This window comes from Ammospiza caudacuta, chromosome 4 (assembly GCF_027887145.1).
Source record: "Ammospiza caudacuta isolate bAmmCau1 chromosome 4, bAmmCau1.pri, whole genome shotgun sequence".
Classification (NCBI taxonomy): domain Eukaryota; kingdom Metazoa; phylum Chordata; class Aves; order Passeriformes; family Passerellidae; genus Ammospiza; species Ammospiza caudacuta.
In genome coordinates this window covers 59,903,573-59,925,842 of record NC_080596.1, presented here as the reverse complement: position 1 = coordinate 59,925,842, position 22,270 = coordinate 59,903,573, and the positions used below count along the sequence as shown (strand labels likewise).

Genomic DNA, 22,270 nt, shown 5'->3' with positions numbered 1-22,270 from the left:
AAAATGTCTTTTTTTTTTTTTTTTTCAAAATGTCTTACTATTCTTTTACCCATTCTACAGGCATTGATATATGCAATTATTGTGGGCATTTCTTTTGAATATAGTCAGCACAAGAAAAGTGATGTATTTGGAATGTGAGCAGTGAGGAGTGGAGGTCTAGCACAAGTACATACTCTACTGCATCCAGATCATGTTCAAAACTGGCTTCTGAATGCCCCACACTATAATTCTTTTGGCCAGGGGCACAAGGCTGTCATGCATGTGAATCTGATTTCTCTGGAGTCCCAAATCTGAAATCTCCTGACTTTGCACTATAAGGGATTACACTTGTTACAAATGACAACTCTATAATCCACTATCAGATTTCTCCACCAAACATATTTCTAGTCACAAGGCCTACTCAAGTTAGTGTCTAAAAGTAAGATTTTATCCCCTGCTGCTGTAGTTTTCAATTTTTTTTCCTGTGGGTAGCATGCAAAGGACTACAGTACATTATCTCCTTTGCTGTTGTGTACGACATTTCACTTGTAAGTACCAGAATTATGATGTGAATTGTTAATATTCCAATGCTGAGCTTGGAAGTTGATGGAAATCTGGCATGTAAGATGATGGGATTATCAGTGTGAGTTCAGTAAAAGGCATGTACATTTTATTGCTTTAATTGGTCACTTCCAATAAAGTAATTTTAGAGTATCCAGTTCTTTATTTTTGTCCAAAGATTTTGATGGTCTCATGGAAAGCAAACCAGTATCTAGGGGTGAATAATAGAATGAAGCTGCTACAGAGAAGGTGCAGTGGTGGTCTAAAGACTTCTTCAAAGTCAACTTCACTGGAAAAACAGAAAAGTGAGAGGAAGGAGATTCTCCTGACAACTTTGTGTTTGGAGTCAATCCATTTTTATTACTGATCTGGTTGATGGAATAGACAGTGTATATGTTTTATCTGTATATCTTGGAATCTGAAATGTTTCTAAGTATTTTTGGAAGACAGAACTGGTATTCAGTATGATGTTGGCAAACTGAGGAAATGATAGGAAAACCAGAGGAGATTAATTAATAGGTCTAAGGGCAAACTTTTGCACTTTAACAGGAATTGACAGCTTCACAGCTATCAATTAAGTGGAAATTTTACAGAAATAAAGCCTGAGTTTAAAAAGTAACCACAAACTGAACTTCAGTACTGTCTTTGTGATGCAGAAAAGTCAAACCTTACACTGGAATATATGTATATTTTATGTGTACAAGACACAGATTAGTCCTTCTGGTCCATTTGTTTTTGTAGGGCATCAGATGGGAGTGAGCCTAAAGAGAATCAGGGGTGAAAGAAGATCCAACAATTAACTTGTGACAAAGACCAGAAGAATGTGGGGGTTTCATTTTAAAGAATAGCAGTCACCAAGCAATGTGTCAATCAAATATAATAAAAAATACCAGCAAAGAGGATGCAGACTCTAAATGCATAATGCTACATGGTGAATAGCAGGCTTACATGTCAGCAAAGAAAACACAAGTTAGGAAACAGGAAAAACTTTATAGTATTGTACTATTTGGATTGTTTGCCTGAGAAAGTTTTAAAATCTTCATTACTGGAGGTTAGCAAATGTACAAACAAACATCTGTTAGGGATAAAGTATAATTTACCTGCCTTGGCAGTGATGGAAATTAAGTAGGTGTCTTTTGAAAATCTTGCAGCCCTGATGTCTGCATTTCTCTGTGGGTTTGTTTGTTTGTTTGTTTGCTTTTATTCTAATGGAAAATTGATATTATCACAAAAGAAATTTTGGGCTTTAGGACTACTTACTGCTTTGTATACTTTAAACCTGAAAAATTTTGCCTACAGGTAATTAACATTAAATTAACATTGTTAGAGTTTATTGTGATAGGCAGATCCATGCTGTTACATTGATCAATAACTATTAAATGTACCTGTGGTAGGGTAAAATCAGATGTTCTGATCCTTCCACTATGTGGTCAATTCCTTCCACTATGTGTCATCCTTCGGAAAAAATTCTTTTATGGCCACGTTAAAAATAAACACTTTTATCTGCTCTGATATCTTGGTGGTAAATGAAACATATTTTTAGTATTTTAGCTTTTTTAAAAGTGTCAGAGTTATCAGAATAACTCTTGTGATCTTCTGAAATTTTGAAAGCACATTAAGAAAGTTGACTCCAGTGGCACATTGCCCTGGGTGGCATTAGGGTTTGTTATCAGCTTCCATAGCAATGGTGCAATAAAGCAAAACTCGCCTCCATTCCTTCAGTTTCATTGTTACTCTATGCTATTCTATGTGGCATGATACTGAAATTTAAAGTGGCATAAACTCAGATTGAAAAGCCTGAGACACCTTTATCACAGAGAGGAATAGCCTACAGCAGGAATTGGTGGGAATTTGAGAGAGGCAAAGGATTCAGTTTCTTGTATCCCTGTAATTGCCTTTGCCAAGGTGGAGGTGGGCATGGCAGAGCAGGCAGGGTGCCCTGGGGCATTTGAGGTGGATGGGACACCTGAAGGAATCCTTTCTAGAGGTGAGTGGTTCACCAGTTATCCAGCAGTTGGCAGCTGTTCTGCCTGCCACCAGGATGTTTCATTTTTCATAGAGAAAACATGTTTTTAATCCTGAGAGGTGCCTCTGTCAATGTGGATTACAGGTATGCTGAAAATGTGTGTTTAGATCTACTGTTCAGTAATGGAAGGATTGAGGACTGAAACACTTTTGCTGAGTCGAAAGTTATTTTTACAGTACTTATATACAAAATTTAATATTGTATACAAAATATTCTTTTAGGCACTGTGGCAAGAAATTGGAATTTTCTAATTATTACTGATGCTCAAATCAAGAAGGTTCCTTTAGCTTTTTCATGCTTTGCATATGTTCACATTTCTGCCCTAATGCATTTTCAGTTCTCTTTGTTATCTGAAATATCTTGCAGATCTGGAAGAAGGAACAATTTCTATCAGGCTGGTTTGTTCCAAGTTGCAGCATTTCCTCATGGGTTTATGCTGTCAAATACAAAACAGCCCTGTTAGCTCTCTTGGATTCTCATTAAAAGTTCATAAAATCATACAATGGCTTGGGTTGGAAAGGACCTTAAAAATAATCTAGTTCCCAACCCTGTGCCATGGGCCAAGTTGTAAATGAATTTGCTATTGTACACAGATGTCAGCTCCATAATAAAGGTAGAACACTGGAATCAGATCCCTTTATTGCTGGATTCAATATCCATTTTTTAAAAAAAGAAAATCCATTGATGTCTTTGCTATAAGGAGTAGCCCTCTGTTACTGGAGGATGTGAGAACTGTTCATGGCAATACCTGCGGGCCCTTAGCTGGAGGTTGGTTTATATGACTCTTACGTGGTACAGCCTTTTCCACCTGCATGCATTTTCAGACAAATATGAACACTCACTAAAAGTAGGTGAAGAAGAGGAGTGAAGAAATATTTGTGCTACTGACTGATGGCATTTCAACTTTTCCATAGTGAAATCAAATCTTTATGAAAGCTGAAGTATTCCAAAGCATATTAACCAAGCAATTCCAAGGTTGATATTGAAGTTTTCTGGGGGTAAAACACTGCCAGAAAGGAAGAAGTGCAGACCAGCTAAAGAAGCACTTGTTCTGTGAAGAGGTTTGTTGGGACAGGTATGGTGATTGTTCTTCATCTCCATGCAGCAGAGATCACTTTTGTTTTACAGTTCTGTTCAGTCAAATTACCTGTTATACTTCTGTTCAGTCATTATTAGTTCCAAAAAGAGGAGCAGTGTGTCTGGGGAGTGCTCAGGCAAGAGAGCATTATTGCAGGCATATGCAGTACACAGAGAATAATTGAGAGACTTGCTCAAGGGTATGAAGTTCTGTTACAAGTGGTTCATGAAGTGAACAAAAAAAACCTCTTGAACTGCTCCCCCTGCACACTTGTGTTGAAATGGTCCCAAGTTGGGGAGGAGAAACAGTGATTTTGATTATGGAAATAACTTTTGCTTTGGATGGGTACATGTTCTAAACTGAAATGATTTTTAAGCACTTGGATAAGCAGATTTTGAGATGAAATCAGTATTTCTAAATGCTTGTCTGTAGTGAAGGGCAGTAGGGAATTAACATTTGCATTATGAAGGACTCTTTCAAGAATGAATTGTTAAATTAGAAAGTGTTATTGTTCTGCATCATCAGGGATAGTGGCAGAGAAATGGAAGGATAATGCTGGAATATTTACTTGTGGATGAGCAAGTGGTTTTCCTCATGAGCACAAGGTGACCAGGAGCTCTGGCTCCTGTGAAAAACCTCCACAACTGAGAAGGGCAGCTCTCATTAGATCTTGTCTTCTGCAAGTTCTTCCAAACTCCTGGGTGTATTTGGGAGTTTCAGTGTGGCATATAAACAGAATCAGCCCTGATAGGAATTGTTACCATGTATTTCATGGCATGTAGACCCAATTCCATTTTTCATATCACTTTGTTTCTAAACTGATTGTTGTTCTCTAGGGGCAGACTGGACCCAGTGTGGGTCCTCTGCTTCTGTCTGCAGGTGTTTATTCTGAGGTGAGGAGCTGGCATTGTTTTGTTCTGTGGATGCAATTTGACCGACAGTATGGTAACATTACTCCCAAAGTGAGGATTAACTGCCAAGCCAATACCATCATGGGATCAGAGAAGGTGCAACCCAGAGGAAGATTGTGGCAGTTAAATTTCCCTCAGAAGTCTTCTCTGTATTTGAATGTGTTTGAGATTGCAGTAGAATTTGGTTTCAAACAGGAAGCATATGGCAGCAGGCTGGGGAGCCAGGTCTTGTGCTGGGATACAGGACATCAAAGAAGCCACATGCCTAATTGAGTCTCTTCTTCTGCTTGAGTCAAGCAACAAAATAGTGTTTTCTGTGAATATTAGCTCATATTTGAGAATTAATTTATTTCAGTCCTGTCTAGACATGTCTTTTGTTCATCTTCTACAAATAGACTTCAGCAAATGGCAAAAGGATTTTCCTAATCAATAGATTTTTAACTATGCATTAGAGAATTCTTGAGGATGGCAGTCAGAATTTATAATCACAAATACTCAAGGCAGAACTCTGGTTCTCCAAGTCTCAAGTTGATCAGGCAAAATTAAATTTATCTGTGACAGGGCATAAGGAAACATTTCATTTTATGCCGGACAAGATACAGGTCAAGAATTACTTTACAAATATTCTGAAGCAACTATCATTGATACTTTGTAAACAGTAATTTGTCTGAATAACATAATAACAGTGTTCTGTGATATATTGCTGTATTGAGATGAATTTAGTGTTCATATACATAAAAGTCACAGAGCTTGATTCCAAGTGATTTACTTATGTAGATGCCTTTTTAAAGGGGGTCTTAAAGCATGAATTGTTTTCTGGCTCCTAGCATCTCTTCCCTTCCTTTATACATCTTTGCAGAATATTTACCCTTTTCAGGAAATGCAAATTATTTCACCATTCTCAGTTTCACCTTTTCTCAGTTATAATGGAAACTAGGGTGGTGAAATGGTGAGTGAGGTCTTCCAAAGCTGTGGAACTGCATTGCAGGTGTGTTGTTTTCAATTGGCAGTGCATAGTGATATTTGAAATATTCTGACAGAGACCCCCTTATTTAACATTTTTTGGAACCAGTTGCCTGCAGACATAATACTTGATATTTAAGGATTTTTTCTTCTCTTTTCTGTAGACAGGACAGTAAATTGACACCAAGTGTTCTTAGGCTGAAAGAGAAGATAATAGAAAATTCCAAGGCAAATGCAAATAGGCCTTCTCTACTTTGTCCAAGGATGCCTGACATTGCTATCAGTACTGTTAGTGATGCTGTACTGGCAATTTAGATTAAATCTGTGCCTAGCATGTCCAGTTTTCAAAGTAAGGACTAATGCATTTCTCTCTCCTTTCTCTGCTACACACTGAGTCTTGTGTAATCACTACCAAGAGATAAGAACGAAATAGGAAGAAAAAGTAGCAAAAAACAATGCTATTGTCATGGGGATGGCAAAGAAAAATAAGTAGAAAAGAAAGATTGTATGTGCAATTAGTGCTGTGATAATAATTGGAAATGCAGTTACTAAAGGTCAGCCATCTCCAAAGGCAAATTTTGCTTTCCTGCTCATAGAATTTGAAGTGGAAGTAGGGGTAGGGTGGGCAGCAGAGGATAACAGATCATATTTCTCTCCTTAGGTCTTCTAATGATGAAGTCACATACATCTCTCATAATTGTATGCCTTGCAGTATTGCTTATTCACTACAAGCATGGAAGATGCTTCTCTCTTCCTATTGCATTATACTCTGCCTTTGTGTGTCTGCTGCTCAAGGGATTGAGGAACAGCAGAAATAATTCCCGCCCACATTCTTTGCCTTTTGACACATTTACTAAAAAAGACAAGGTGTTTTTTCCTCCAAATCTGTTCCTAAAGATTTGAAGAGACAATCACACAGCATAAAATGAAAGCCTGGAAAATCTACCTACTATATACATAATCCAATCTGTATTTTCTTTAAGACATTTCATAAAAAATCTTACATAAACATTCTTCTTTTCTTTCCTTTTATACTTGACAGTATGTATGTAAAGATGTGAGAGTCTGAATGTGGTGTTATTTATTGTTGTTATTTAGTAAAGGCACAGAGCTGAAATGAAAAGTAATCCAAACCTCATAATAATAAGTAGGCATGACTCATGGATTACTTCTAAAGTATTTGTTCCATTAATCCAACTCTACTGTGTGGTTTGAAAGTAATTACATTTTGAATATCAGCGTGAATGACTTAAAGATTTGGGATCACTTGAAGTTTCTTATCAATCATCAGCTAATACCCCTTACTTATAATTTGCATTTTTAACAGAATAAGTGACTCAAAGCTACTTCCTATTTTACTTCTTTTTATAGTGGTTTACAACTTCCTTTGATTGTATGGTAATACCCTTCACATTTACATCCTTTAGTGTCTTGGAGGCTGCAAGTATCAGTTAGTTCAATTTTAATGCTTTATTGAGACAAATCCAAAAGTTTCTCTGACCTTTTGTAATATTTGGGGGAATATGAAACATCTGAAGCTCAGTTGTTTTGAATGCATATTTATTTATCTATGTAAAATATGCAAAATATTAGAAGAATCTGAGACAGATCCAAAAACTACAACAAAGAAAATAATTATCAACTTTAAGTGCTAATCAAAATGCTATCCACACATAGCTGCTGCTAGCCCATATGTGGCCAATGCAAATAGGGACGTGATGTGACTGTTCCTTGTTATGCTAGATTAGTCAGTTGCTGGAGGCACAGTACTTATATAGAGGACAATTTCTGTGGGATTTGATGGGTCATCTGATTAACATATTTTGTATTATTCTTACTAATCTCATGCAGTAGAAGAGATGAATTTCCAAGCAGGTAAATAAAGAGAGTGCAACTATATTCACACACAGAATATTCTTATAATATATTCTTATTCTTATTCTCCCCTTGGAAGGGGGACAAAAGGATCATCAAGTTCAGCTCTTAAGTGAGTGGCCCATACAGGCGTCGAAGCCACAGCTTTGGACTCTGCTCTAAATTGGAACAAAAGATCACTTTTCTTTCTGAGACAATTATGCAGTTATGCAGCAATGCAAATATTTAGGAAACACAAAAGAAAAATATTGCCGTATGCAGTGTTTTAATGTCATAATGATAATGAAGAAAGGAAAGCATTAGCACTTGAAAATATTTCCATCCTCCATCACACTCCTTTTTGTGACTCTGAAGTGCAGAAATGCTGGCTCATGTTAGTGATAGAAAAATTCAGTTCTATACATTGTACATCATGATGAAAAAGCAAACCAGCTTTGAGGCTGCTTCTCACACTTGCCCAGAGCTTGCTCAGTGAGAGCTAAGAAAAAGCTTTTTAGGTTCTGGAACTATTTCTGGAAAGTATTTTGCATCTGTCTTCATCTCATGTAATGTGGCCTGTCTTGGTCTCAAAACATAATGTTCCTCAGTCCAAAGAAACAAAACCAAACCAATAAAAAACCCGTAGTTTAATGGTTTTACTTGTCTTTAACTATAAAGTAGAAGAATGAAATTTGTGTCTCTTTCTTAAAGTACATTACAGGTGACCCTACTGTCCAAACTCATTTATTATTATTATAAGATCTTTTCAAAATCAAGATGTGCTGACATCCCGTCTTTAATGCTCTTGTAAATCCTGAAGTAAACAAATTTCAAAGACACTTGACTGGTACTGTAAAGACAAGGTCAAAGGGTTGAATGACATATTCTCCTCGTACAATAAGACTACCTATCAATCAGTTTTACTAGCAAATTCTTGATAAAGAGGAGAGATCAGAACATGACGAAAGTGTATCTGGGAAAATATATGTGCAAGATGTCCATTTTGGTATCCTTGGAATAGTAGCTAATGATGAACAACCATTACATGCAGCCTGGAAATATGGTTGTCTCCTGTAGGAGAAAGTATTCTGCAGTTTATTACTTCTGAAAATTAGAAATAGCAAAAATCTATTATGTTAAAGTGGTCTCAACTTTTTAAGTAACTAAACTTAAATGTGTACTGAACACATTTAAGTAACTAAAAGAAGTAAGATGATTAAGTTTAATTTAAGAATTATAATGTTTTAGTGTTGATAATGCATGGAGGGTAATTTACAGGCATTAAAAATTATTTATTTCAAGTATTGCATTCACTGATGATGCATTTGGCAAATACATGCTCAGAAGTTAGGTAAGTTTTTTCTTTCAATGTGTTGAAAGATTTTGGCATTTTTTAGCATGCCCCAAAAATGTGTCACTATCTTTCGTTTCCCTAAATTTTCTGTAGAACTTTTTCTATGGGGTTAAATGTTAGACATAGGTTAATAAATGGTAATGTTAAATAGAGCCAGTCTCCCACTTTAATAGTAGGACACAGTCTAAAGTTAGACAGATGGCTCTGGAAGAAAGAAATTCCCTTTACCTACTAAGCAAATATATAAAAACAACAAAATTGTGACTTGAATATCTCATTGTTATTAGCAAGAATATTAAAAATCAGAAAAAATATAAAATGCCTGTATGATAAAGCACTTCAGGTGATTCAGCAATCAAGGAATTATATGTGTCTTTAAGATATATATATATATGATTATAATGAGAGTCTGTCTCAGTAAAAAGAAAACAATTCATACCTGGAGATCCAGTCTGATCCAGTCTGTATTCAAGATACATTTACATATAAATTTACACATATTTATATTACACTTAAATTTATACACATTTATATGCACTTTAATTTATACACATTTATAAATGTATCTTGTGTGGTGAATTTGGCAGTGCTGAGTTAATGGTTCATTGGTTGATAATCCTGGAGGTCCTTTCCAACGTGAATGATTCTATGATTTTATGAGAAGGAGAGCAGATAGCACTCTGGTTTTCCATGGGATATTCCACAGATGTAGGGCAGTAGGCATTGAGTGACTCCTTCTCACCGCCTTACTGTTGCTTTTCTCAGTGATAGCTGGAGTCTGGATTTCTTTGAAAAAACTGCCCTGAAGTGGAAATGATTTGGAAATAAGAACAGCAAATGTATCTTGGTCTCTTCCCAAATGCTGGCATGTTGAGTTTTAATTCACTGATGTAAAATCAAGCTGGTTTTCAAGTAATGTGTAAAAGGTATTTAATAAAACATGTTTGGTGGGACTAGTGGCTAGAATTTGGAATCTGTGCATTTATTTGTGGAGTAGTTGTGTCATGCTGAACTTTTGCTGTGAACTGTAGTCTTGACCGCATACACCAAAAGGTTTGCCAAAGCTTTCATAGGGTAAATTCCCCAAAGTGGGCATTTAGAGTGGAACCAACAACAGCAGAAAAGGATAAAAAAAGCTTTCCTTGGGCAAATCTGGTTTTTTCTCTTTATTTTAGCTTGACTGCTTTGGGCAGTTGAATAAGACTGCGCTATATGACTGCAAAATGACATTTAGATAAAATGCTTTTGTGCCACTTCAAATGTAGAGTTTGGGATACAGCTATAATTTCAGACTTCACATCCAAAGATTATGCAAGCTCTGTGTTGTAAGCACTTTTCTTATCAGTAAATGTGAAGGTTTCTTTTGTTAGCTTAATCCACAGTGCTGCCAGTTAGTAACTTCTTTGGAACAAGCACACTCCAAGCAGAATTCAGTTCTGCTGAACATAAAGCAAAATAACAAAGCTTTTGGTTTTAGTTTATGAAGTTGTGGATTCCCCAGCAAATATGCAGTGAATTCCTCCTATGACTTGGTGATGCTTTAATTGTGTTGGTTGTCTCCAGAAAATTACTTTTGATGCACAGTATCTTCAGCAAAGTCAAATAATGTAATTTAACTTTCAGTAAATGCAGAATCACAAGTTGAGTGATGTTGGAAGGGACCTCTTTGACATCATTGAATCCAGCCCACAGTGATCTAGATCTTATCCAGTTGACTTTTGAGTATCTCTAAGGATGGAGATACGTCAAGGCCCATGGGCAGCCTGCGGTAAAAAAAAAAAGAAAAGAAAAAAATTTCTTATGTTTAAACAGAGTTTGATATATTTCAGTTTTTGTCCATTGCCTCTTAGCTTGTCACTGAGCACTGCCAAGAAGATTCTGGCTCCATCTTTATACACTCACATCAATTATTTATATACATTGATAAGGTCTCTCCTGAGCCTTTTCAGTTCTCTCAGCCCTGCTCTTTGTGATACATGCTCCAGTTTCTAATCACCTCTGTGGCTTTTTGCTGGGTGTACTCCAGCATGTCTGTGCCTCTCCTTCTGAGGGGCCACAATGCTACACCACATCACTGCAGCTGTATCTCAGCACTGCTGAGTGGGAAGGTTTCACCTCCCTTGGCCTGCTGGAAATGCTCTTCCTGATTCAGCTAGAGACACTGTAAGCAGCCTTTGATGCAATTGCACTTTGTTGGCTTAGGTTTGATTTGATGTCCACCATAACCTCCGGGGCTTTTTCTGCCAAGCTGCTTTCCAGCCTGTTGCCCTCCAGTACATACTGATGTGTGGGGTTATTTCTTCCCAGACACCCCAACAGCCTCAGAGCTGCATCTGCTACAGGCACCTCCATCTGAGCTTGAGTAGTAGGTGATAGGGGAAGCAGGAAAACAGGTAATAACCTTCATTCCTACAAAAAAACCTCCTTTTTAGACACTGGGTCACTTTTTTCTCTTCCTAGTCTCCTTTAATGTCAGACAAGAATGTGATTGAAGTTTTCAGCTCCTTCAGTGCTTTGAGTTATTTTGGGTGCTGAGAACTATTCTTATTCTGTGGGGGTTGTTTTAACTTGCATTTGAAATTACATGTCAGTAATTTACAGTGGACCAGGCTTCTGTTAGGGGCAGTTAGTCATCACCAAGTGAATGGATGTATTAGCATGTCACTGTGGTATATATCAACCTCCTCTCCCATAAAGCACAGTGGCAGCTGTAAATACACTCTTAGTGTAGCTTTCTTTTAAGAAAATAGATCTAGCAAGGCATGTATTCAGAAGATCCTTTCTACCAAGGATCATTGCCTTACTGTTTTATTTTTGGAATGTTCATTAACATGGTGTGGAGGCACCATGGGTCCATGTGGAGGTGTTAATGGCCATAAAATTGGCTGCTTCCTGTACTTGTTTCTATGAAGTGTGATCTTAGTTTGGAAACTCCTGTGTAAATGCGTGTATTTGTCTTAGGATTCTGTTTCCTAGCAAGCCGTGACACAGTGCAAATGTGCTGCAATTGCTGTGGCTGGCCCTCTTAACCTGTCAGCATAATTTATGGGAACACTTCCCAACACCTTCTGCTGCTAATGGTCTCTCAGAGTCCTGCAGAAAAGGCTAGTTCTGCCTCCTAATTTTAAGAGCCATGATGGTGGCACTGCTTGTCTCTTTTCTGGATCTATTTTGGATTTATGTCTGGCCAAGGGTTTGAAAGAGCTGCTATTAAAGCAGAAACATCTGCTGGGGCTTTATGTGCTGCTGGCTTGCCAAGTTCAACAGGAGGCCAAACTACAGCTGATGGGCTCAGCCCTCCACAGGTGTCACTGCAGTTACAGGAGAATGACTGTAAGGGAAATTGGGCTGCTGAAAGCTCTAAAAAAATAAATAAATAAGTAAATAAAACCCCTTAGCAACTGTAGAATGTTGTTAGGGGATTATGGTTGGGCTGATTAGCAAATAGCAGAAACAAACCTTGCTGAAGTGGTTGTGAGTACCTGAATTCCCTGGTGCCCCTGATTGATGCAGCACCTGAGATGTGCCTCCTCCCATTCCTACCAGCTTCCCATCATGTTCTGCACGCTGCCAGCTCAGGCAGCACAGTCACTCAGTGGTTTTAAACCTATTAGGAAAACCTGATTTTGTTTAACTATCTGAATGTTTTCATGATTCAGACACATCATGACAATCGTTTGTGGGCAGTCATGGGTGAGGCAGATGATTGTTTTGACATGGACTGTTTTTGAAGGAGAGGGATTCAAAACAATGCTTTAAAATTCCTTGTAAAGGTTTTGTTCTGATGCAATTTTAGTAACTTGAAATAATCACTCCTTTGACACTGGGCACATGGGAACTCACATCTTGGATGAACTTGAGCTGCATCTGAGCACTGACCAGCCTCCATCCCAGATATGTACTTGCAGTTTCAGAGAAGCATTCCAGAAAACTCACAACAGGCAACAGTGGGTCTCTGATAACATTTCCAGAGTCTATTTTTCTATATTTACTTGTTTAGGATTGTTATTTGTTTTAAAAATGTCCAGTTACTCCCTTAGTTTTGCCAAGCATTTGGATTCAGGTGCAGAATAGCACACTCAAATTACTGACAAAACTTCATTTGACTTCATTTACCTTTTTATAAAGTGCTACACCTGGCCATATAGTTCATTTTCCCTCTCACCTCCCCTACAGCAATCATAAAATGGAGATCAGCACATCAGCAGGAAAAGCTAAAACTACAATTGGAGTTAAAGAAAAGTTGTGCTTATTGAAGAGTGGGTAGAAGACTGTTATAGTTGGCAGAGCCCATTGCTAGAGGAATAGATAATTGCATGTGAATGTGCATATGCAATTTATTAAATTATTATCAGTTCTTTTTTAATTTAATACATGTTCCTATTTCAACTAGTTTTATCCAGTGATTACAAGAAAATTTGCTGTTCTGGTCAGAAAGCACAAGGCCAAATTCTCTCATATATCCCAACATGTTTTTTGCCTTCCAAGAAGCTGCCTGACTGAGAATAAAGTTGTTTCAGAAATATTTCAGCTGTGTTTAGTGGTTTAAATAAAAAGCCTGGGCTATGGGAAATGCCTAGCATTTTTCCATGGTGGAAAATTTTAATGTTCCTTGCAAACCTCAAGAAAATATTCTTGAACCATCTCCTTTCCCCAAAGAACACAAATATGTGAGATAAGAAATTATTCCTTTGTAATTACTCATTTCCCTTCACAACACTCATAAAGGAGAAATCATACTGGAAGTGATATATGTGTGGTTCCACTTCTGGCAATATGGTTAGTTAGCATAATTTTGGAAAATTGCATTTTAGCAACAAAGACTTCTTTTTCCTAAACTAAAAAACCCCAAACAAAAAATATGCCACCAAAACCAAACCCAACCTTTTTTTTTTTTTTCCAATGATAGTTGCCTAAATAGGTGTAAGGAAGCTAGTACTATGTAGGAAATATTAATTTGTTTTGTAGGTAATAACTGAATAGTTAATCAAATAGTTAAGTCTCTCAAATGCTCCATAATACACTCCATTTCTTGCTAATGCAGTGCTGGACTTGCAGCTGCTGAAACTGAATCTACACAGGGCTGTTTCTTATGAGAAATGCCTGCATACTAACTGCTGGTTACACAATACATCAAATTCAGTAATGAAAGTGTGGTAAGAAATTGATCTTTCCCTATTTTCCACAATTTCATTTTTGTTTTTTACTCCCTCATGTAGGTCACTGGAACTGTTTGTGGGAAGGAACTGTAAACAGCATTCCTGAAATGATCCAAGAGCAGGACTTAAAAACTGTTAATTTGACTGTGAATTGTTTCAATAAGTTTGTTTTTAACAGGAACAAATGACTGGGATTGAATGATTGTGGGGGAATTTTTAATTTGCCCCGAAGCAAATTGAAAATGGGGAATTTTTAATTTGCCCCCAAGCAAATTAAAAATTCTTGGTGCTCCTTAAGGGCAGCATGATCCAGCACATGCCCCAGCTCTTCCATGGCTGCAAAGCTAAGGAAGAAATAACCCAGAGCTTTTACTTTTTTGCAAAAATAAGACATAACCCTGTCTTGCTGGCTGTGTCTTGTCTGCTTTGTCACTGTGACACTGCTTGTTTCATGCTTGAGTGGATTCATCACAAGGATGTGTGTAGTGCGAGCGTGGCTACAGGCTGTACCTTCCAGGACGTGCTGTCAGCAAGTGCTGTTGTTGGTGATGGAATTAATGCACCAAGGCAGTAGCTTCAGAATAGGTGTCTAACCTAAACTAACACTTTCTGAGAGAGTAGGAGATGGCTGCAGCTAATAGAAGCTAATGTGATGTTTTGTCAGCCTGTAGAATATAAAAGCTAATTGTTGCAGCTGTGCAGCAAAGTAATGAGGAGCTTGAAAATGTAACTGATAAGCAGAGTGATTATAGGCTAATGAGCAGGATGTTTGTGCTATATTGAAGGACTAATGAAGGGCTGCAAAAGATAACTGCTATGGTATACAGTGAGATATGCAGAGTGGGAATGTTTAAATACAGCACAGGAAGATATGTAGTAGATACTAAAGACACAATGCTGCTAACTATTGGAGTTTGAGCATGAGTGTTGTGTTCATTGTGCAGATGAAGCAATTAACTAAAACCAGTACCTGATAAATGCATGACAGAAGATACTAGTAAGGGAAGAAATGATACTGTACATAAATACACATTGTATAATTCACATATCTCTATCAAGTAACACCCCCATCTGTACAAAGAGCTCTGTTTATCACCATCCATGTTGTCTCATAAGAAAACATGAATGGTTCCTGTACTTGTACGAAGCATTGGGTCTAGACAGCTCTGAGATAGGGTAGTTCCTGAAAAACGTGGACTCAGAACATTTTCTTCAAAGGTAATTGCAACATCAGGGTAGGAGATTGTAGCCTGGCACACCAGTCTGGGGCCCAGTCAGGCTTGGTACCATGTGGTGTCAGAGGACCGGGCTGTGTGCGTTGCAAAATAAGGTCATGTCTTATTCGTCACTCTGACATTAGCAGCCAGAGCTCCTGAGGAGATATCTGGCTCCCTAAAGCCACCTGCCATGGTAATCCTGGCTTTTATTGTTGGCCACAGAGGACTGGTTTTCCTTCCACTGTGGCTAGTTGAATTGGATATGTTTAAAGCTTTGAATAAAAGCCCAGTTCTAGAAAATGCGATGTTTATGATCCTTCTTGAGTCTTCACTTGATGCAAATGCAGTCTTTTGGGTTCTTTTATTTTTTTTGCCCATGGAATTTTTGAGGTCAGCAATTTACAATCATTAACACTTGTAATTATTGGAAGGAGTCTCTATAACTGTATGAGTACAAAATTTCAAGTTGCACCATGTCCTGTACACAGCAGGGCATTACAGAACAGGTCACTACAACTAAAAAGGCATTACCAACAGCTTTTAAAAAATCTGTGTTATCAGATATGTGATCAATATATGATATCAATAATTGATAAGTGAAAACAGGATATGTTAATCTCTAGTGGTTTTGGAAAAGTAGGTAAACCCTCTATTGCCTAAATATGAAGTTGCTAAAATATTTCATGTTACCTCTAGCCTGTGCCATTGATTCTTTTGTGTAAAACTGGATTAAGGAAGAAGCATTTCTATATTTTTGGTTTTGTGAGGGAAAATGTGTAATTTCCAAAAGGCTCAATTTTCTGGAAAGTAGAGAGAGAGAGGTATTTCCAAAAAATACTCTAGCAAAACTGATAGCTGATTATTAATCTGTTAATTGGATTGCTGGGTGTTAATTGGATTGCTAGGGGTCCTATACTTCCACAGTCTTTGAAGAAACTTTCATCCACATGAATTTCTCAATATATGAATTGGGTGTTGGAATTCAATGTTACTATATGTTTGTTCTCTGAAGAAAGGGCTTTGGGGCTTTTGAGGCTTTTGGTTTTGTTTGAAAGGATTTTATGAGGCTAACCAAAGCCTCTGCAATTTCCACATTGGACATGTAAAAACCTTTGAAGGCTTCTGTGCTATTTAAGTGAAGATGATGAGTTAGTTTTCCGCTTCTTTAATGATGTTCCTCTGGTTTCTTCCCTTTCAGTAGGCTTGTCCTGGTATTTGTTGCTGGAACCTGTGATGTATCTGTTTTAGATACTCCGTCAGCCAGTTCTTCATTACTCTGCTGTAGTTATCTGTTTTCCTTGCACACATTTGAGGTGTAGTCAAGAGTGTTGTCTCTATTATTCAGATGAGGGACCAGAGCACAAAGGAAATCCTACTGTTAGATGTAAGTCTGTCACCGAGCAAGAATCTAAAATAATTTATCCTGTATTTTAAAAGTTCATGCTGTAAATCTTGGACTGTTCTGCTGACTGAAAGGAGGGGAAGGTGGGAAGACAGCATTTGCAATAGAGTCTGGAGAAAATTAAGTGGGAAGCAGTTGAGTGAGTTTTATGTACAGATCCACTCTTCCTTGATTCTCTAACGTGCATCTCAATTGAATAATTTTTTTCAACAATTTCCCAATTATCTAAACCAGCAGATCTTTTGTATTCTTTTCTTTCAAATAGACTTTTTTTAGTTTCACCAGTTAAGTGGTCCAAGAGTCATTTGAAACCTCTTCATTGTTGTCTTCCAGGATTTCAAGTTAATGGAGCTTGTACAATATGACTCATTTGACTAGAATGAATCTTGAGTTAGTCTTCAAGAAGAAAAAGTAGAGGAAATCTGATGAACATGTGTGTTAAGTGTTCCAACCATTCTCTTTTGAATGTGTCTCTTCAATTCATTAAAAAGAAAAGGAAGGAAGCATTTTTTTTTTTTTGCAGTTGATTGGGAATGCAACTTTCATCTCTAAGAATCTTAATTAACATTTTACTATATTAAATTTTAATTTTTCTTATATATTTTTAAATATCTACTTGTAAATAAAACCTGGAAAAACAACTAACAATGAGCAATGTTGAATCATAGGTGTGAGTCACAGGGGAGAGCTTTATAATGGTAGTGAAGTTCAGAAAGGCAAACATTTGGTTCATGTCTCTTTCAGTATCTGCTAAATTTCTTCTTCTTTCTCAAAATTTCTGTTGGGAGATATCCAGATCCAATGTTTAGGTACTGTTCCAAATTATGTTAGACACAGATTTATTTTACCCCAAATCTAAAAAATTTACATTTTTGAGGATGACACCTAAATTTGCACAGAACTTAGGGGGTTTTGGGAGTTTTATTTCATGAGAATGCATTTCTTTACCACTTGGACGTTTTCCCTCCAATTTTTTTGAGCTTTCGATATTAAGCTAAAAGAGATAATTATGTCTGTGCTGTAATATCATTGTATGATTTTGAGGACTCTTATCTGAACATGCTGTTCTTTCTGTGAGAACTGATTTTTTCCATAAAGGGAAAAAAAAAAAAAAAAAAAGAGAAGACTAACACATATTACAGCAGAAGCATGTACCTGACTTCAAGAACGCCACAAACTGTCTGGCTCAGGTTGTGTGATGTCTGCATCAGTATGTGAGTAATCATATTGTTCCACCATCCAATGGTTCTGTCACCTGAGTACTGGAAGATGTGTATCCTGTGAATCCTCCACTGAGTTTTGCTCAATGAAGAAACACCCTTGTAATCTATAACCTATAGTGCACAGATGGATACACAGCAGCAGGAAGCAGCCTGAGTATAGCTTGCTGTTTCCCCTGCAATGTCTCACATAAAGCCAAAATTCTGATTGACTGTGTCCAGATCACTTAGAACTGCAGATCAGACCCTTCTTTACAAAGGCAGTCTGTACACATCTTGTTCCAGTTTATGGAGTTGTGCTGTTGTGCTGCCACTTCAAATAAGCCATGGTATGAGAGGAAGTTTTACTCTTCTGATCAGGTACATGTGTACCCTCTTTCCATTAAAACCATAAAGGGCTCCTCCTCTCCTCAATTTTGTACAAGTACAAATAAATGTTGAAATATATATTGAAATAGGCGTGTAATGGGATCACAGAATTCATCTTCCCCAACTGTCTGTAGCTTTGTAGTGCAATTAAAGGATATTCTGTTCTAGCTGCATACTTCAAAATGTTAGTTCTTTCTATATCCAGTCAGGAACTTCCAAGTTACATCTTAAGTGAAAAAGTTGAGGTGACCTGTTTTCTCTGCATTATAGTAGATTTGGAAAACCAATTATTTTGCACAGTGCCTGCCTTGAATGATGTCCTTGAGCTATGTCCTCTTGTATATAAATGTCTCAAAGAATAGCTGACATTCCTGGCTTCTCTCAAGTGTGGGCTATAGTAAAAAAGATTTGGAAATCAGAATACATTCTGACTCTATAGATCCATAGATCTTCTTCCAGTCATGTTTTTCCTGTTTAGGCACTTTTCAGGACATACAGTTGTCTATTTTCTCAGGCTGGAACTGGATTTCTTTTTTCCCTTGAAATTGCTAATTTTTACCTGAAAAATTTTTTTGACTGTACAGTTTTATTACATTTATCTGAAAATACCACACTTAGTGCTCTCATCCTGTTAAAACTTCATTCATTTTTTGCATTCTATCTATAAGTCATGAGAATTAGAAGGGAAAGTTTTGGACTAGAACTTTTTATCTTGGAACTTGCTTATCTTTTTTGGGCTTCCTGCCTGTACTCTTTTCACACATTGACAGAGTGGCCATGGTGTCCTTTGCATGGTGTCACTCTCCAGTGGTCCCATTGTATTAATCCTGGAACTGCCTCTGCAATGTAAATTGAATCATCTTTAAGGTTCAGAGAATTATTTCAGGATGTTATTACTGGGCTAATCACTGACCTGATATTCTTCCCTCAAAGAGAATAGACTAGGTTATGTTTTCATTATACCTACTTGTTCTGCATGGTTTCAGTACATCTGTCTGAAGTTGATATTTTAAGTCTTTGCTTTAATTTCTTTCTGTCAAATACCACTGGCAAATTAGGTGTAGCACTGTCCATCCTATTCCCCTTAGAATTTTAATTAGTTCTGTGCTGAACACTGCAGTTTTATGTGTTTGATATCTACATATTTATTTGTCAAAATCGAATTGCTATGATTCAGTTAATTCTCTAATACATTGCTGTATATCTGCAGAGAAAGCAACATTGTGGGGGGAAAAAAATCCCAGATCAATTCTATTCAGATAACACTATAAAATGGCTAAACTCACAGCTTTAGGCTGGAGTTTATAGTGTTTTAGGCCTATAGTTTATAGGCCTGAGTGTCATAGTGTTATGACCAGTTGGGTTGGACCTCTAGCAGAATTAGTATTGGATAAATACTCCACTAAACTGGTGGAGAAGGAAAAAAAGCAAGGTAATCATGAACCTTTCTAGGTATTCCTTAGGACCTGTTTCAGGCATATCACTGTCTGCCCACTATGCCTGCTGATGCCAAAGATGTAGAAAGCTGCTCCATGGCAGCAGCTGAAAGTTCCTGGATCTTGTGGAAGGCTGGATTGGTGAAAGCACAGAAGGTGCCTCTGGCTTCATACAACATGCCCTCCAACTTCAGTGACGTTCTGGGTGACACTGGGACATAGGTGGGATGCTCATGGTGGCCTTCTGTCGGCATCAGCCCTTCAGGGAATAACCTGCCTCACATGGCTTGGAGGAAACCACTGGCAGTGGGCTACTTCTCAATGTGTACACACTCACCCAGGGATTTGGTTCTTCTCTGCTCTCTCTTCTTGTACTCCCACAAAGTTCAGCAGTGACTGCCCTGGGTGAGGAGCATGAGGCACCAGAGCTTGCTGGGGAGCAATGAACAATGTAGAAAGGGACTGTAGGGCAGAAATCACTATACAGGCAGTGCAGTGTCACACTGGGTGGGACAGTCTTGTCATGGTTCGCTTGGACATGAGAGCTTTTGAGTGGTCCCAATTGTTTGAATGATGCAGAGTTAGGACAGAGTACCTTCAGGCCTGCTTGTTATTCCAGGGAGAGAAAAGGGTGTGTAGAGTGGAAGTTCTCACACCAACTCTCTGTCCTAGGGTGTGCTTCTCGGTGAAGAAGGGACAAGTGCCTTAGATGTGTCTGAGTCCCTTTCCAAATGCAAAATGGATAACTGTAAATATGGAGAGGGCCTGTGGTACAATTTGATCCTGAACAGAACAAGCAAGATTTCATCCAAAGTGATTTAAATTTGGGTGTGACTTGCTTTGAATTTCTCTAACATTTCTTTATATTAACATTTTACTTGTCCGTTCCTTTTGTAATTGAAATTGGCAATACAACTGCAGAGCACGGATGCCATTTTTCACTGGCAGCTCTTCAGAAGTATGGAACAAATTCTGCAGAGTGCCCACATTTAAAATACTCATGGAGATGTCTCTGTGACATACTGATGGCCAAGTACTGACTTTCCTTTTTTTAATTGAAAATTCAGTGATCTTTTGAAAAAGAGCTGGAGGAGTGGATGGGATACCTTTATTCAGTACTAATTCTGCTAGAGGTCTAATGTGAATCTTCCAGATCTTGGGCCAAATTCTTCTCTTAAGCAACAGCAAGCTCTGAAGTCAAGTCTTCTTTTTCTGCATAGCTGAGGAGATACTGTTAGTGCTTGCCAATGAGCCTGTGCTCTTTATAGCTCCTTTTTTCCACCTTGTGGGTGGTGATGGAAAGGTGTACGTGACAGGCTTCTGTCACTGAACAGAAAAAAAACAAACTAGCACTGCAGAGAATTCAAAGTACAGACAGAACTAGCCATTTTTTTCAAACCTAGAATTTAATTTTCTTCATAGTAGTGGGTTTCTTTTGGTAGCTAATGAACACTGAAAAGAGCAAAAGGATAGCAGAGAAGCATTGAAAATGGACAGTTAGTGCACAGGGGTTTTCTTTGCAGAGTTTCAATGCTGAAGCCTTTAGAAAAGAGCACTTACAGATGTTTGATTTCTTTCAGGTCTTCAGATTTTGGGACATTATATACAAAGTTGAATCTACAGCCTGGGATTGCCACTGTTATTGACAATTTCTACATTTGTTCCACCAACAAAAAGAAGGTATGTGGCGAAAAACCATTTTTGTAGTGCAGGTGAGACTCTGGGACTATGTAAAGAGTTTTTTACAGGTTTTCACAATATAGGAAACTTATTTTCATGATGGTGAAGATCACCTTTGTGCATTTGTGACATACAGAAGTGAGATATTTATTGCTCCTGAATAGTACAGACAGAAAAAAAAATTACCTTGATGGATATGGGAACCTTATGAGATCATTGACTCATATGATTCCTGGAAATCAAACTTTCATAGTGTTTTCCCTGTAAATGAAAAAATGAAATTCTGTGGGTTTTCACACATCCCAATGGATTCTGGGACTAACATTCAAACTCTTCATCTTTAATACACAAGGTTCTTAACATGTTCCTTAATATAAAGTATAGGGATTGGGCAGGCTGTCATTGATTATGATGTTTATCCTGTGTAGAACCTTAATTAAATAAATTTTAAAAACTCCTCCCCATTAAGCTTTCTTAAGAAATGTTCCTGCATCATTACTAAGAAACAAAACACTTTTCCTGGAACCTGGAAAGGTTAAGTGGACTTTATAAGTGAGAGCAAAATCAACCCACTGAGTGTATTTACAATGGATGTTATATTAGAAGCAAAGGAACAATTATTATGGGGACAAAAAATCACAGTAACAGCACTTCTATGTCTTAAAAGTGCCTGTGATTTAAATGGCAAGAATTGTGGAGTGCAATGTGAAACATAAGCACAGTGACAGTGGGTCTTTCATGAAATAAGAATTTTCTCTTGATAAGGGCCTTTTAAATCCAGTGTAATACAGAAACACTGATTTCCAGTAGAGGCCTCTAGTGGAAGATTGCAAGAACAGTGTTTGTTGTGTTTGTCTGTCTGTTTTGCTTAATCAAAAATCAGTAGAAATCTGTAAGGCTGCCTTGGTGATTAAGTACATATTGTATTTCTCTTGAACTTGTCACTGTAATTTTGTGGCCAAGCTGTGCTATGTCTGAAATTGGTAATATATTTTTAATCTACTGCAAAGCCAGAAAGTATTATTTTGTTTCTTAAAGTGGAACTGCCAACAAGCACAAAG

The 22,270-nt window shown here is 37.6% G+C and overlaps 1 protein-coding gene across 1 annotated transcript in view; it reads left to right on the top strand.

Annotated features, from left to right (window-relative positions):
- SORCS2 (sortilin related VPS10 domain containing receptor 2) overlaps positions 1–22,270 on the top strand; it is a 527,396-nt gene that overhangs the window by 283,230 nt on the left and 221,896 nt on the right. The window contains 1 exon segment of the mRNA XM_058804337.1: positions 21,110–21,209. Within this exon segment, the coding sequence (XP_058660320.1) occupies positions 21,110–21,209 (100 nt within the window).